General features: G+C 36.5%; 2 protein-coding genes across 2 annotated transcripts in view; both read right to left on the reverse strand.

Moving 5' to 3' along the window:
- igl (IQ calmodulin-binding domain containing protein igloo) overlaps positions 1–6,915 on the reverse strand; it is a 54,736-nt gene extending 47,821 nt beyond the window's left edge. The window contains exon 1 of the mRNA XM_018010634.2: positions 6,027–6,915. Within this exon, the coding sequence (XP_017866123.1) occupies positions 6,027–6,333 (307 nt within the window). The 5' untranslated portion in view covers positions 6,334–6,915. The remainder of the gene's footprint in view (positions 1–6,026) is intronic.
- An 8,779-nt stretch (positions 6,916–15,694) lies between these two features.
- Positions 15,695–17,947, reverse strand: LOC108615824 (U6 small nuclear RNA (adenine-(43)-N(6))-methyltransferase). Its single transcript, XM_018010627.2, has 4 exons — positions 17,728–17,947; positions 17,454–17,664; positions 16,984–17,401; positions 15,695–16,913 (listed from the first exon to the last, which is right to left on the reverse strand). Exons 1-4 carry the CDS (start codon positions 17,842–17,844, stop codon positions 16,739–16,741), a joined length of 921 nt encoding a protein of 306 aa, XP_017866116.1. The 5' UTR covers positions 17,845–17,947; the 3' UTR covers positions 15,695–16,738.
- Between the last annotated feature and the right edge of the window lie 12 nt (positions 17,948–17,959).

Raw genomic sequence — 17,959 nt, forward strand, 5'->3', positions numbered from 1 at the left:
TTTTATATTTCATACATATAAATAAATAAATGTGATTTTCCAATATTTAAATATAAATAATCAAATATTTTATTAAATATTTAAGATTTTTATCTTTACTAGCTATAATAAAAAAAAATAAATAAAAAATAAAAAAAATTATTAATTTAGCTTGAAACTTTCAGCTTTATTTTTTTATATTAATTTATAATATTTATTAAATTTTTAAACGCATTTTTGTTAGCATTCATATACATTTTATTTTATTTTATTTTTATTTTTTTGTTTATATTACTTGATTGTTACATTATAATAAGCTTCAAGCTTCAACCGTTCAAGCAATAAAAATGTGGTGTATACTCAATTCGGTGATATGAAATCATCACAGATATAATCTAACAGCGCTTACGAATGGCTTAATTGCTTGTATACAACAACAACAACAACGACAACAGGAACATGAACAACAACATTTAGAGCTCTAGCAACAATGGAAGCATACCTCTCGGGCGTTTATTTGTATTACACATTAGCACAAAAGCAGCTCACAGATACTTTGGAGCTTAGCACGAGGCAAAGTGTTTTATTGTACACGCTTTCCACTTTCCATCTTCCGCTTTCCTTGCACCGCCTTCCGCTATGGGATGCCATTGTATTTGTTTAAATTTTTTTTTTTTTTTTTTTTTTGGTGCCCAGACTTCAGTGTGTGTTGCGTAGATTTACGCATGAGCTGACAACTTTATTGCTAATTTATGTGCAGAGTTGTGTGCGGCTGCCATGCCGCGCCGCGCCCCTGGCCAACTAATGTTCGTATAATTTGGAAGCATACGTAATGTAGTTTTGGTTAGGTGCGGCCGGTCATAAAGATAAGCATGGCTCATCAAGTCATGTAGTACTCGGACTACTCTCGACTACATCGTCATCAGCATTTATTAATTAGTTGATAATGCGTCAAAGGCTGTCAGGCACATTCTCGGCATTCTCAACACTCGCGGGTTGAATAAACCTCATGGCCAGGCCTGGGCCAAGTTTGCAGTTTTCTCATTCTGCTGGCAGCGCATTTCCTCTTTTAATTTCATATTCTTTTATTTTTTGATTTGCAGCCAAGAGTAGAACGCAAACAGACTCCGAATGCGTTGAGCCTGGCTACGTGTTTATAATATGAAATTTTTCTTGGCATAGCTCGGCCAAAGCAAAACCAGAAGCAGCCGCAGCCGCAGCCGCAGCAGCAGCAGCCGTAGAAAGGCAAAAAGCGACGACGACTTAAAAGGCATTTGTATGGCTGGTTTGCTTTATAGTAGTTGTATTTTATGTCTTTTGCAGCTGCCCTTATTTATGTCGCTGGCGGCATTTAAAAAAACCGGCAGAAGCACAAAAATGGAGCATACAAATATAAAGCAAACAAACTATTTCGACAGCCAAGCCCAAAGACAACAATTTAATACCTAACGAAAGACTATAAACATTTTTGAAGCAGGCAAATTTGATGAAAATGCTAGATAAACATATTACATGTCCTTTTATTTACAAAGGTCTCAAAGAAAAAGGTCACATGGCATATAAAAGACTCTTTCATAGTGTAACTATGAAATGTTTATTTTGCAACAAGATTTCATTTTCTACGCCATTACCATGACAATTTTGAGCATCAGTAGCTCAGCTTTATAGCCAAGTGTGCAAAGAATTCAAAAATCTACTCAAGCTACATTTCATTTTATGGGTCTTAAATAGAAATAGTAATTCATATTTGAGTGAAGAATACTGAAGAAGAATAGTTAAATAAAAAAAAAATACATTCGATTAAATTTAGTTAATAATGTTTTATTTTTTGGCATTAAAATTTATTTTTTATTTTTATTTCCCTTTTGTTACATTGAAATTTATTTTAGGCAAATGATTTAATTTATATATATTTTATATATCTAAATTTTATTTTAAATAAAATATTTATTTTATATGTATTTTACATAAATTGATTTTATTTACTATTTATTTATAAATAAATCATTTCGTTTAGAAATTCAAAAAATGTTGTATATATTTTATAAATATATAATTATTATATATTTTATAAAAAATATATTTTTTCTATTTGAAATTCTATTTAAAATAGACAAATTACAAAATATATACATTTTATAAGATTGGAATCAAATATAAAATTATTTAATAATGATAATAATATTAATCTATATGTCAAGTAATCAATCACTCGATGCATTTATATATTTATAATATTCAATATTTATTTTCACATTTTCCAAGAACTGTAGTAAAAGTCAAGTCAAGCCTCAGGGAAGCAGCCATAATATGCTGAATTTATGAAAAATACTTTCGACGAATTTCATTTTAATTTCATGATATACCAAAATTCTATGTGATTTTAGAAATTACTAAAAATATTTTCAGACATATGTACACATAATAAATATTTATTTTTGTTCATTTCAAAACATAAATTTTATTAAATTATGCAAAACAAATTTGCTTTTAGTAAATATTATTTTACACAAAAATTTTGTTTTAATTTTGCTGCCACTATTTGTTCAGCAATATTTATTTAAGGCAGCAAAATATTTTTTTAAGCGCTGCAGTTGTGGATAAAATAACTGAAGAGAGTACGTGTATAAATTTATGTATATATGAATATATATTAAAACACTCAGCCATCCCCATCATCATCATCATCATCCAGCTAACCGCAAACCTCAACCACATATGAACTCCTACTATCAAGAAAGGCAGAAATTGATATGCTTGTCGTTGCTATGGCATTCCAGCTAACAAAGTTCATGGCGAATAGCAACAATTAAGCCGCCTTTGAAGCATTTTATAATTAAGTTCATTGTGAATAGCGATGTGTTTTGCGGCCATCATTAAGAAAGGGAAATTCGCCGCTGAATGGGAAGGCAGCATGAAAAAAGGCATTTATCAAGCTCTAATTAGAGCAGCCAACCAAAATTTCGCGCATTTGTATAATTTGCACGAGAAAATTCTTGAAAAGGCAGCTGTGCCCCTTCAAGGGCAACGCGTAATGAAAATCTGCCAACGCATGCATGAAAATGTTTTTAGCAATTTAAACACGGCCCCAGCGACAGACGACAGGCGACATTAACAACAACGAAATTACTAAACAATAATCATAATTTGTGGTATTAAGCGACAGCAGAGCAGGACTGCGAGAGACCTCGTCGTCGTCCTCGCTTTACGGCCAGCGCTGATAAAGTGTCGCTGTGCAATTTATCTGAGCTGTGAGGGAGCTGGTGGCCAGGTGGCCGGGTGGCCAGGTGCCCAGTGTCTGGTGGCTCGCGGCTCGCGGTGCTCGGTGCTCGCTTGTCGGTGCCTGGGGATCCAATCCAAATACCAAGTCGGACGGTGCGGAGCGACTGCACCTGTCACGTGGGAAAACACGTTCCAGTAATTTATGAGTCATACATTTGAGTTCTGCACTTTTATTTGGCCTGCGGTTGGGTGGCACTGCTCACGCGCGAATTTTATTCACATTTTTTGTTTTTGTTTTCCCTTTGTAGGCAAACAAACCGCAAAAGTTTTTCACTGCTGAATTCCTAAAAATAACACCGCTTCTGCAGTTATGAGCAACATACATATATGTAGCTACATACGAGCAGGGAGAACGGGCAACGAGAGATTGACGAGCAAATTCACAAGTAAAAGTTTTGGGTAATGATTTATTCTGCCAAATGTTTTCCTTTGTTACAAATTGTGAACTTTATTCGCGGAATACATGAAGCAAGAGTATCAACAGTAATGAGGTAAACAAAACACATAACTAATTGTATATTTGTTCAATGTTGTTTCCTAGCAAAATATTTGCATTACAATTCAGCTGAGTTGACCTCACCCAACAAAAGCGGTTTTGGTTAAGGAGAAAACTGATTGGAAATTTATTTTAATTTGTTATTACATTAAAGGGATTTTGAGTTACTTAAGCAATTGCTACTTTGATTTTAATATTATACTTAATTAAACAATTAAATATTCTATGTTGATTAAATGTCAATAGAAAACAATAGTTTGAAGGAATAAACTCTTTTCCATAAAACTGAAATAAAGCAAGGAATTTTATAATAATATATAAAATTTGTTCAGCTGCCAAGATTTTTCATTTATCTTAAATCATCTCAAATAAATTTAAGATTTTATATGTGCAATTTATTGCTTGTATAAGGGGTTTTCAATTTGTTCTTAGACTGCCTATATATATATATATATATTCTAAAAACCTTTCAGAGCAAATGATGCACACACAGCTACATAATTTCAACGATAATTAATTATAGTCTTAGATTTCAAGCCAGTGACAATGATTGCTGTTCATACATAAAAAAGCTTTCTATAAAATGCAAAAAAAAAAAAATGTGACTAAAAAAATGCTTTACATTAGTGGGAAAATTTGTAAATGACTGTATTCATTTTATTGAAAGCATTTTTATATATTTATTAAGTGTAGAATCTGTACATCATAAACTAGTAGCTTAACAACGCATGAGTTGGAATAAAAAAAAAATAATAATAATAATAATAATAAAAAATATATAAATATTTAAAATAATAAATAACCATATTTTTAAACACATATATATTTAAACACAGTGTTTAAAATTGGCCTTAAAAAAAGGGTGTAAATATGTACATAACTGACCCTTTCAATGACATGAATGACTTTAAAAATGCCTAATTTACATATATTGGACTAGCATTTTAAAGAAGCAACTAAAAGGCAGTTGAGATCATGAAATGTTAAGCTGCTGTTGCCCATGAAGCTCTAAGCAAGACTGACTCAGAAAAGGTCCAATGGAATTGAGAACAGAACAAAAGTGAAACACAACTGCTCGCCTCTTGTTTCAGTTTCAAGGTGATTCGTATTAGCTCGTTTTAGCTCTTTAGCTGTTCAAGCTGACCTCAGTGAAGATCATAATGGGAGTGTTTCAGTGCTCGCTCTTATGAGTTAAAAATATATTCAAAATGCTATACCCAAGCAAAGAGCTTCCCCTCAGCAATGATCCGTACCTACTACGTCTGGTAAGAAACTTTGTTATATAATTGATGATATATGATGATATATAGGCACAAACCAAATGCTTAAGGCATTTGTATTTTTTATTGCTTTTAAACTCTATTTACACCTAGTTCAATCAAAAATTGTTTCATTCACTAACTTTAAATATTCAACAACAAACGCCATGAATCACGAACTAAGCCAAGATGTATCACGTATTCACAATCTCAGTGCCAAACGCCTGGCTACTTCTTAGCAACGCAGCAGCCCGAATACGTTGGCAATAAATAGATGCCTCTAGTTAATAATATATTTATGTTATGCTCTTAGCACGGACATAAAGATATATTTATGTGGCGCTTATTAGATAACATAAACTGTGAAACATGCCCTGTTATAATGCCCATTAGGGCAAATGTTGGGCTTGGAGTCAGCGCAAGATTGGCAACAGTGCGGCTACTTAACCAAGCTAAGTGCTGCACAAATTCGCCGAAGGACATAGCAATTTGCAAAGAACATATACGCACACACACACACAACACTAGCACAAGCAATCATGAATGTACAAAAGTCATCAAAGGACATAAGGTATAAAAATGTGCTCGAATGTGTAGCAGAGTGTAATGTTGTAGTGCAGTGTAGTGCGCATTAAGCAGTCATGTATGCCCTCTCCACATGTGTATTTGTATATATGTATATGTTTAAGGCAATTTATATTTGCGACACCATTAAGCGCGTTATTGGATTAGAATGGGACGGAGAGGGAGAGAGAGAGAGAGATGAAATTGAGGGGCACTGCGATAGGGATTTGCCACACACAGCCATACACACTTGATAAATACAAAAAATACAATAAATAATAATGAAGGTAACACACACACGCACACACTCACACACACATAATACGAATAGAAGCTCACACACGCACACATACACACTGAAGAGCTATGTAATATGAATGTATTTCTTTTCTTTTTTTTTGGGATATTTGTCGTATTGTATTTGATATGTAGTATTTGGGTCTTACCTTCCTCCTCGACATCATCGTTGAATTCTGTGATTTCCGCCTTATCGCATGAACGGTCGACGCCATTTGTTGCCGCGCTGGCTCCTTTGGTGATGGCTGCGACGGCTGCCGCCTTGGCATCGCCATTGGAGATAATTGAATTTGATTTTGCGTGATTTGTATGATTGTTGGAGGATTTCGCCGAGCAGGAGTTGCCACCGTCGTCCAGCTCCATTTGTGGTGCACTCGGCTCCGTTTCGCCATTGCTGACAGCATCGATGGCGCCGCCGTCCTTTGTCTTCAGCTCCTGACTGGTGTTGCAGCCCATTGTGTGTTGGCTTAGACTCTGTTGCTTGGTCTCTGTACTTTGAGTTGGCCCAGGTAACCAGACCAGAACCAGGCAATCGCTGTTGTTTAATCAATTGCAGTGGCAACAACAAAGTCGACACACACACACATGCACACCGACACCCACACACACACACACACACACTCACGACAACAAATCCTTTACGCAGACACACGCGGGCTTCAACTTTTTGTATGAACTTTTGTTGGAGTTTGTTTGGTTTTTTTTTTTTTTGCACTTTGACTTTTGTTTGGCTGAAACCTTTTTGTACTAAACTCTGTTCAAAAAATATGTTTTTATTGTTTAAAACTTTTCTTTACTGTTGCATTTGTTGTAATCGTAATCAAAAGAGCTACAAAAAGGTTCACAACCACAAAAATATCAGCCAGTTTTTGTTATATTTGGTATTTTTTTTTTTCTAAATAATTTTTTGTGCTGAGCGTTGGAAAATGCTAATCGGAACTTGAAAAACTCTGTAGCTGACGTTAAATTTGACTGACTGACGCTGGCACAAGCTCAGGCACAACTGACAAACGCAAGCGACGCGTCCACACTAAGAATGAATAGCGGCTGTTAACCTGCAGGAGCAAGGCTCAACAGTCGACAACAGGAGCAATGGCAGCGCCAGCAGAGGCAGAAGCAGCGACAGAGGCAGCGGCAGCGGCAGCGGCAGAGGCAGTGAAGTCAACGTCAACGTCACCGTCAGCCGGCAGTCAACAACTAGCCAAAAAGGAGCCCCAGAAATCGAGCAAAGAGCGCAAAAACCCAGTCAGGCAGTGAGAGAGCACACGTCTACTCATTTTATTGGCTGCACAGTGGCACCAGAAGCGACAAGCAAGGCAGATGAAAAGCTTTAATAATATTTTATGCAAATTTTGTTTTAATTACGAATATATTTAATATAATTATAAGGCTTTATGCAATGCTTTAACATAATAATTCCTATTACTTCCTTCCTGAATCTTAATTTTAAAATTTTCTAATGCAAAATGTATTCTAATATATTCTGAATCTTTACAGACAAAAGCATTTATGTATTCATATTTTTATATATTATATATACTTCTGAATAATATAGTATAGTAATATTATTTTATTTTTATTCCTTATTATATTTTAACTCTATAAAAAAAAGAAGAAAAAAAAAATATATATATATATATATTTATTTATTTTATTTTATAACAAATTAAAATTATTTATTAATCAACATTTTATACATTAATATTATTATTAATATTATTATTATCTACTCTTTTTAAATTAATAAAATATTACAAATTATAATTGATATTGTATTATATGTAATATATTCTCAAAAAGAAATTACTTTAATATTAATAATTATTAATTTAAAGGCCAATAATTTAATTTTAATTTATATGCGATTAAATTATTTTGCAGTTAGTTTTGGTTCAACTTTATTAGATATTGCTTCACGGCGCCTATGCTTCAAGAGCTGAGAGCTGAGAGAGAGCAAGAGTGAGAGAGAACAAACCAAGGGAGAGCCATGACAATACAACAGCTGATGTCTGCTTGGCTGCAGAGTTTTTTTCGCAAATAAACAAAGCGGACTGGCAAAGCCGACAGTCAGCGCACCCACAGACACACACATATATATTCTTATATATATATATGTAGCACCACAAAGCCACATCACAGCAGCAGCAGAGTCAGAGGAACAGCGCCGACAGCAGCAGCCATTGCTGTGAAGTTGCTAAGGCAATGGCATCATCATCTATTGGGACGTTTGCACGCACCAACTTTACTAAAGCACACACACACAGACACACACACACACAGAATTTGCCATACCTTTTGACAGCCATAAATAGCTACACAATGCTCAAACCAAAAACCATATAAAAAATTTCGCCATAAAAATATCAATGAAGCATTTTTCTGGTATCTTTGCCATTCCGTTTGTCCTTAGCATAACTCATATACCTAAGCAGCTAACTAGCTATATTTTTTGTTGTTTTTATTTTGGTGTGTTTTGTTTCTGTTTTTTGTTTTGCCTTCGTTGCTTATTCCTGCTATATGCCACGCTTTTTGCCACAATGTTGATGTGCCGCTATGTTTTTGTGCAACTTTTTGTGTGCTGCTCTACGGTACCCTGTAATCATTTTTAGGAATGGGCCTATGAAACTAGTTAACATGTTATGATGTCAATATATTATAAGTATATATTTATTAAGGTATTAAAATCTTGATAAGTAATTGATATATAGGAATATTCAAATATATTTATATGTACTGATATATTGATATATTCATATTTTGAAATATTAATATAATGATAAATTAAAATATACACTTAGATTATTGATAATACAGAATAAATGTATTTTCCGATCAATGTATTAATAAAAAAAGCCTTAGTGAGATCTTGGAATGCGTAGATATTTATTTATTTAGATATTGATGTATCTTTGATCTTCGGTCATAATAAAAAATGTCAAATTTATTATAAATGTATCTAGCTAAATGGAAATATTTTTTTGCCTAGCATAAACATAAGTATGTAAACTATTTTCTTTTCCCTATAGAGTATCTGCTAATCGAACACTTTCTCAATAGAGTGAGCCCTCGTTCTTCCTCTTTCTTTTTTCAGTTTTTCAACTTTTTGTTTTGCTACTTTTCCCATTTGGGAGTTTGCTCTGCGTGTGCGTGTGTTATTCGTATGTGCCTGTGTGATTCACTCCGACCAATGGTCTGCTCTTATTCCGGCACGCCCATTCACCCACCCACTCGGCCACCTGCCCATCGAGAGGCACGGCACACAGGGTGTCATTATCATAAAGTCAAATGTGAGCAGAAAAAGAAAACTCAACTGCATATGTAAATAGTAAATTTGCCACTTCAACTGACATTTGACTTTTGCCAGGACGCAACACGATGTCCGCCCTCTTGTAGCCCCTCCTCTTTAGGGCGTCAGCTGGCAAAGATCTAATCAAAGGTGACTGCGAGACAGAGGAAAGTGCCCTAACTAGAGCAATACGCATACTATATGCAAATGAGTGTCACATTTTATTTATTATGCCCCGCATAAAAAGTCAAATAACTGAATGAGGACACCCTTTATGCCTGTATCCGGTAAATATTTAACAATTATGCAAAAATACTTCAGAGCTGGCAAAAAAATGCATGGCACGCAAAAAATAACTGTCATTAAATGCATTCGGAGAGAGTCTATTTAAAATATATTATGTTGCCATCGGGCTGGAGCATTATAAATCAAGGAAATTCCATGGGGAATGCATTATATATGCGATCCTAATCTGAACAATGGATTAGTGTTATGTGTTTATCTTTTATTATTTTTATTTTATTTTTTATTTATTTATTTAATTTATTTAGCTTTAAGCCTTAGCTAGTTTTACATTTAAGGAAAATTAAAAGTAATGCAAAGAATATTCTCCGATTGGCAGGTGAACTGTGGAGAGCCCATTCTGGCAAAGAGTGAATCTCATTCCGTGCGTTCCAATCTGCTTCTCCACTGTATGCAGATTCAGGTCACGAGGCGGGGTGTTACCACACACACACACACACAGCAGTGTCAGCTCGTAATTTGTCACATGGCACGATTCTGTAAAGCCTGTATGAGTTTATAATTGGATTTTGCAGTTATTCATCAGAACTGCACACATACATATTATATGTGCATAAATGGCTTTGGCTTTGCTGTTTAAAGTTGCCTTTCTGGAAGCCCCATCATCCCATATCATATATTTATGTTTGTATAGCTATTTTGTTTGAATAATATTAGTTTGTTTTTATCATTATTAAATAGCAACTTTCAATGATAATATATTTTATTTTATATTTATTTTCAATTTAAAGAGTCATTCCTATTCAATTCAATGCAACGCCAAAGAAACTTCCTCGGTTCACAACTCAATCAACATGTACTTGCAGCTCTTTCGTCTTCGTCTCTGTAATCTCTCTTGGCACAACAGACTCATCTAATTAGATTCAACTATAATTGAGATGCACACTAATACGCCGGTTAGGTTCATTCAGTTAGGAAACTTTGCTGCGCCCCAAACTATGCAACACAAAAGAGTTAAGACTTCATTTAAGTCTGGGGCTCTTATCTTGTTGTCGTGCTTGCATTTTGCCAGTCAGCAGCAGGCGGCAAGACAAGTGAGTGGGTGTCAAGTGAACAATGCTAAACTGAGAGATACCCTGTAAATTGCATTGTTGTTGCCTTGTGTGATTTCCAATCAGAGTAGAATAAAAGCCAAGAACAACTGACTGCACTTGAAAGAACCTTTCTCCTCCTCCTCCTGCTGCTGCTGCTGCTGCTGCTGCTGCTGCTCCTGCTGCTCCTGCCGCTTCAATTGTAAGTAATGCGTGAATTTCCACATTTCACAGCTTCCGCAATAGACCGAACAACAACAGATTGCATTGCCGCTGTCAAGACAGTTTTAAGACCTCGCATTGGCGACAAAAACTTTCAGTCAGAGCTGTGAATGCGTTGGGCGTGCGAAAATGCATTGCAAGTTTTTGCCTGGAATTTTCGATGCTCCTGCTTCTGCTGTACAATCCACTCGACGGCTACAGCACAATTTTCGGGCATTCCGGCATTGTTGTGGGCCGGAGCACTGGCATGACAAATGGCGACACATAAACCCTTCGCCGAGGTTGATAAAGTGACAGACAACGAGTTGTCCCAAGTGCCAGAGCTCACAGCCATAATTGGAGAAGGAGCGAAGGGGAGAAGAGGCCTGAAAGGCTTTTAGTTTGCGCATCATTTGGCCGGCGAAATGCAAAGTCATTATTTTGGCAAAAGATAAAAATACTTGATGCTTTGTTTTTAAGGGTTTCAGCTGCCGATCTGAGAACATTTCGATTTTCCTAGCTGCCTAACGGAAGGGCACGAATACAAAACTTACCCAGCCGAATTACGTATACGCCGTGTTGCTCGGCCTATGACACAGACACAACTACAGAGAAGGCAGCAGCACAGCTCTGCCTCTTTTGTATCTCTTTATGGGAGTGTGTCTGTCTCTCCCTCTCCCCGTTTCTGCCTCTCGCTCTCTGGGGACCGTTGCCAAGTGGAAAGTTTTCGCGTCCTTTTTGTCTGAAGTTCAACGGTGCGCAACAACTTTCTGGGGGCTGCACAAATTGACAGCAGACCAACAACAAATTCTATGTGGAAATTTATGTTTTTAAAGTGCTTTGGCTTTAAATAGCGCCCGAGTCGCAGCAGCTCAGCCAGGTTAGGCTCAGTCAGTAAACATGGCCCACGGCCAAAGCCACTTGCTGTTTGCCCAGCCAAATCAAATTTTGACTTTCAAACTTTTGTCAGCTTGGCAAACACTGAAGGCGACGTTTATGACGGCCCAAGATTAGTTTTAGCTCTCAAATGTGTGGCCTCTAAGAAAGTTAGCTGTTCTCCAGCTAACTTAACTAACTTTAGTTGACAACAATGCGAAATTGCCAGTGCCAAATGCTGCACCTTTCCCGTGTAGAATTTATGCTTTGCTGATTTGTGTGGCTTTCGGTTTGGCTACAGCAAAAGTCGCTCAGTTTAATTGAATACGCGCTGACATGATAAATGATCTATCAGCGAATTGTTTACAAAAATATTTATCACACGCCTACAGCTGCGGGGAAATATTTAATGCGCTTAAATAAATGAATAAAGCTAAAAATTAATTGAAGTGATTAAGAGTCTAAATGCTAGCCGAAGACGTCCTGGAGTTGGGAAAATTAAATTTGTTTTTTATGTATTTTTATGTAATCTAATCTATGAATATGAAGGATTGGCCTTTTTCAATTTTTTTTATTTGAGATATATATTTTTTTTATTAAAAATTTGCTCTGAGTTTGCTTTACAGCTAAACAGAAATTTTATTGAGGCAGTTCCAATTCGGGCATAAGCTTTTTCTGCTTTGGTGCAATTGATCTATTGATACTATTCATGTTTTTACCAAAACTAATATTGAAAATATTTTAAAATATATACCTACATATCCAAAATAAGCTTTTTTTATTCCCAATTGAATCTCATATTTTAATTATGTTTAGAGCTTCAAAGCAAATGGAAAAAATTTAATTTTTCTCTAAAAAGCTTGACTACGCAGATTTATGTCTATTGAAATAAATGTATTTATTTTTTATTTATTTTTATTTTATTTTTGTATATATATATATTTTTTTTTATTTTATTTTTTTAGACAAATCAGATTGAAATAAATGTATTTTTTTTTTATATTTATTTTTTAATTATTGTTTATTATTTGTATATATTATTTTTTAAAACTGCTTTGTTGCACATATTGTCATAAATAATAGCAACAATTATGTGGGAGTGAATTAGACAATTTTATTTTCAATCAAAATATAAATTTTAATTACTAAATATTAATTAGTTTATTTTCAAATCAACTTTTTATATCGCATTTAAAGTTTACGATATGCATGTATTTTTATATCGCATTTAAAATATATGGCATATATATAATGTTTTTATCGTATCTGAAATGCTTTTATTATTGCATTGAGCTAGGTTCGTTTGCGTTTACAACGCTGATGAGCGCTCCCACATGTGTGCTTTTTGTAATTTTCTAGCTATTACCTTAATTTGGAACACACACACACACACACACACACTCGCACACCTCAAAACCCACACGTGTCCTGTAACTGCCTCGCCACCGTAATTGTTAATTAAAAACCCGGCGAGGGCACGACTTGTTTGCACAATACCCACGAAAATGTTTGTCGGCCATGAAACCGCTGACCATGGTCGGTGAAAGGTGTTGAATAATGTCATAAAGCCGAAACAAGACACAAACAGAATTACATTAGGAAGCGCATCACATTCGATGGAGTCGGAATTGGAGTTGCTCCGCTTTTGCGTTTTATCGACATCATAAACAGGTTTAGAAAAAAGGTTTATGGCCAAACATAACACGAATATTATGTTATGGACTAATACATTTTTAATGCGAATTTGTTTTGTTTTTTTCTTTCTTTTTCTGGGACATGGCTAAGTAATTGAGTGGCCAGGCCAACAAGTCGCCTGATTGGATTGCAGTTGAATCATCATCGGGGCAGGTTCTATAGAAATAATAGACGACAAATGATATATGGCATTAATGTGTTAGTTTTGGAGCTGCAGCCTGGTTAATATAGTTGACAAGGCTCATATATATATATGTATATTATATATGTATATTTAGTTAGCAAAACTCTCGGCACAAATCTTTGTCAACCTTGACAATTGCGTGCCAACACACATCAATCACTTGGCCTGAATGCGACAGAACATCAATCACAGCTGCTTTGCTCCACTCTGCTCTGACTCTTGGCCAGCATCTTGGGTTAAAGCAGCATGGCCGATAGAAACAACGCACTCAAAATGGCGTCCATGTCAGTCAAAATTGAAAAGTCCCATTTAAATGCAAGGCATCGACTCGTGTTTCCTCTTTTTTTTTGTGATGAAAACAACAAAAATCGAATTCGGTTTAGGGTTTTGGGTTTGCTCTTGTACCTGCGTGACTGCACGTAACCAGCCACAAGAGTGGAGTGCTGGGAGCTAAGAGAAGGGCTGCCTGGCTGCCTGTTAGAGTTGCAATTGTCTGGCTGGCAGCTCGTGCGCCTAAATGCTATGCTATTGTCATGACACATGGCAATCCGAGCACATTCACTTAGTGCAATGAGCAGAACCAACCAAAAACCAGGCGTATGACAGGCAAATGACACAAAACACTCACTCACACAATCATACACACACACATGCAAATAATGCAAATACTCCATGTTGCCGTGTCTGTGGCGTGTGTCTCGCTCATGTAAAGCCTCTTCAATAACCAAGTGAGTGAATAAGCGAGGTGTTCTGCTGGAGTATCACTACTTTATTTATTACAATTATTTATTTATACATCAATTTAAGTGTGTGTGTCCTAGAAAGTGATCCCCATTATCGACTTACATCAGAGCATAGCGCGCCTGTCTTCTACTCACACTCTGAGAAAAACACAGAGAGCAAAAACTTCGTTCACGATCGGCCAGAAATCATTTCATTTTTTTTTTTTAATATTACGCTCTGCTTGCTTCCCGTTCGTTTGCTTGAGCTAAATGAACCAAAAAGTTGTTTGTGTTTGTTGCTATTTACGCGAAGGCTCAACACATCAATAGCGTAGATGAATTGAGTAGGTGTATGTGTATGTGAATGTGAAGACCATTTGCATTGACTTTCGCTCATTTGCTCACACTCTCTGTCTCCGTCAATCGTGTCTCTCCCGAAACGATGCTCGTTGAAAGAGCGCGACACGAATAGATCACGAAGCTCAACAGAAAACAAGAACGAAAAGAACTGAAGTCTCTTGCTTAGAGCGAGAGCGAGTGAGCATGATTTTTTTCTGTTGGCACAACAAGCTGTGTAGCAGAGACATGGACATTAACATAACACATACAAAATAGCAGATACATGTATGCATATATACATATGTACATATGCACGCAGAAATAAATAAATCGCGACATTTATTGAACAGACCTCGCCCTTAGCTGCCAGAGCAGAGCCCGCCGCAACGAGTAATTGAACTGGCTAACTGTCTACGTGGATATATGTTTGTGTGTGTGTGTGTGTATGTGTCTGCCTGTGTGTGTGTGTGTATTTGTATGCAACTCTTAAATGTGATTTTAAAGTCAACATTGAGTCCCCCTGACATACGAGCTGCCAGTTTTGGTTTGCCGCTTGTCTGCCAGTTGCCTTTTGGTTTTCGTGTCGATATCCACTTCCGGACTCCGCACTCCGACTCCAACTCCAGTTCCTGCACTGTCATCTATCGCCTGTGATAATGGTCATGTTGTATACAATGCGATATGATAGCATTGCCATTTGCAATTATAACCTTAACCGTCTACGGCTACGATCTGCCCATATTGCCGCTTAATATTGTTGCCCTGGCTTGGCATGAAGCCAGGAGGCGTCGGGCGCCAACCACTGCCTGGATAGGCAATTGGGTGGCAGACGTGTCTATCTATGATACACAGCTTGTGGGGCCACGGACTTTAGTATAAGTATTGAGATTTCTTTGTGCCCATTGACAATGTGAAGAGCTCTTAAATTTTTTTAGTTGAACTTAAAGTTCAAGAGACAAACAAATAAAATTGAAATAAAGCCAAATTAAATAAGTAAAAAAATTCTGAGTGGGAGATACCCTGAATTTGGTAAATACTTTAAGGGGTCTGTCACGCCTCCTTATGTCTGCTACATACATTTTCATTATAAACTGATTTGACATTGTCAATAGATTTAGGATATAAAAACTTATCAAAAGCAAATTTTTACTTAAATTTGAAGTCAAAAACTTTTTAAATATAAATTTACCAAACAAATTTATTTACACACAAAAATGAATTTTCTTTGCTATAGAAACATATTTGCATATTCTGTTCTAAGAACAGTCTAGACAAAGTTTTTACTCCAATTAACTTTTTACTTTGTCGCCATTATTCGAATTATCATTATCCATTTTAAGTCTTGGCAAGAAAAAACAACTCAAGCTAATTTTATTTGCCATATAAATGGAAAATTCCAGCTAACACACAAAAAGCAATAACATGAATTTGTCGAAAGGCGACCTTAGCTGTGTTTATAAGAAACGATGCCAAGTTGAACCCAAGGACTACCGAGTCGACTCGACTCGCCTTTTAATTACATTGTTTTTAACACCTTAACGTGTTGAAATGCTATAAAAGAAAATGGCAAAGCGTCTAGCTGCTGCTGGCAAAAAGAAAAGTCGAGGAACTAATAGCATTCACCTCTAAGAGAACACAACTGTGGAATACTCTCTTAGGTCTGAGAAATGTTTAAATATTAATTTGGGACTTTACATTTAACATTTAAACTATAACTTAATGATGGGATTGCTTAAAAAATTTGTAAACTAAAATGAATTAATCGTGTAAAAATGCAATTACTTTTGCCTTAGAATTTACATTTAACATTTATACTATTAAATGCTTAATTTGTAAAATAATTTAACAAGTTATGTAAAAAATTCTGTTTAATTGCATTTCATTTTCTAGCTGGGATATGCCAGAGCTTAGATTACCAATCGCCAATTGCTCTTCGTGTGTGTTTGCGTTGGGCAACTTTTCCGCCGGTCAATATGATATAAACGAAACGATAATTTCCGCTAGTTTTGTTGCTCGACTGCCTTTGGCAGCGGCAGCAAATGGCGCGCTGACATGCAAATATCCATTTAGTGGAAAAGGTTCGACTTTTTCAGAACATGTCGACATGCCACGAGCTCAACAGCTTATTAATATTCTAGCTTAAAATATACTTTTACTTAATGCGAGCTATGTACACATATTTACATATATACACATATATATGTATATAGATAGAGCCGGTAAATTATTTGGCCGTGTCTATTTGCAGGGATGTTTGCTGATAGCTCCACGCAACGGCCCAGCGTGTGGTGTGTCCCTGATGGAACTCCGTGGTGGAGACATTGCTGATTTGGCGCTCACGCAAATAGCCCAAAATCTTGGGCACGTTGGCTTTGACGCCCAGCATGCTGGTAAAAATGCTGAAAGAATTAAATATGTTATTTATATTAACCACTGATTTAGTTTAAATGCTGTTGCAGCTGCTCTTACAGCACACGCTCCTTGTACGCCTCGCTCTCGTCGACAATGCGCTGCACGAAGGACACCTCGCCGCCGGCACAGGTCAACTCCTCGTCAGTGCCGGTGCGCACGTTGTTTGGCGCTGGGCGACGCTCTGGATTACGCGTGTTCGCGTCAAAGGGATTCTTGGCATTCGAGTCAAAGAAGGGCGGATTGCAGAGGCAGAAGTGAAACTGTTCCTTGGCCAGTGCACTGGACGACTCAAAGAAGCTCTTGAAGATGCTCTGCTTGTCGGGCTGCTCAAAGACCTCCACAAGATGCTGCAGCTCATTGCGCTTCACATTCTCACGTGCAAATTCAATATTTTCTCGCTTCGACTCCAGAGCCAGCATTTTCCATTGATTCTTCTTGGCGGCCAGCAACGAGTAAATGCACGAGGAGCCGCAACCTGGAAAGAATACTTAAATGACAGTTCTCTTCACTTAAGAGTATCTACTTGCCAATATCAATGCCATTTACTGCAGCCAATTCGAGTGGCGCCAGCAAATCCTCCAGCCACAAAATGTAATTCAAACGCAGCGCCAAAGTTGGCACCAAACTGCCCGGTGCGAAATCCACGTGCAGGCCAAAATACTCAAGCAGCAGCATTTTGGTTAATTCACGCAAAGTGCGCTCATTACGGAAATTGATCGACACCTTGCCATTGAGCTCCTGCAAAGCATTAAATACATTTATATTTGTTTACCCTATTTATATCCTCAATTTGCAACTCACCAATTGACAAACCTGTCGAAAGTCCTTGTACTTAATAGCCAGCTTGGTGTAGTCAGGCGCTGTGCGCAGCACATTGCGTGGATGCATTACAAACTTTTTATTATTTCTTCTACTCATTGTTTTACCAAAATAAGAAACTAATCAACAAATAAACGTTTCAGCCAAATTCAATGCAGCTAGTGTGACCGTTTTGTAGCGCGTAAATAACAATACCAAAAAATACCAAAACAAA

Source organism: Drosophila arizonae, chromosome 5, assembly GCF_054131065.1.
Source record: "Drosophila arizonae isolate 15081-1271.41 chromosome 5, UAZ_ARI_1.0, whole genome shotgun sequence".
Lineage (NCBI taxonomy): Eukaryota > Metazoa > Arthropoda > Insecta > Diptera > Drosophilidae > Drosophila > Drosophila arizonae.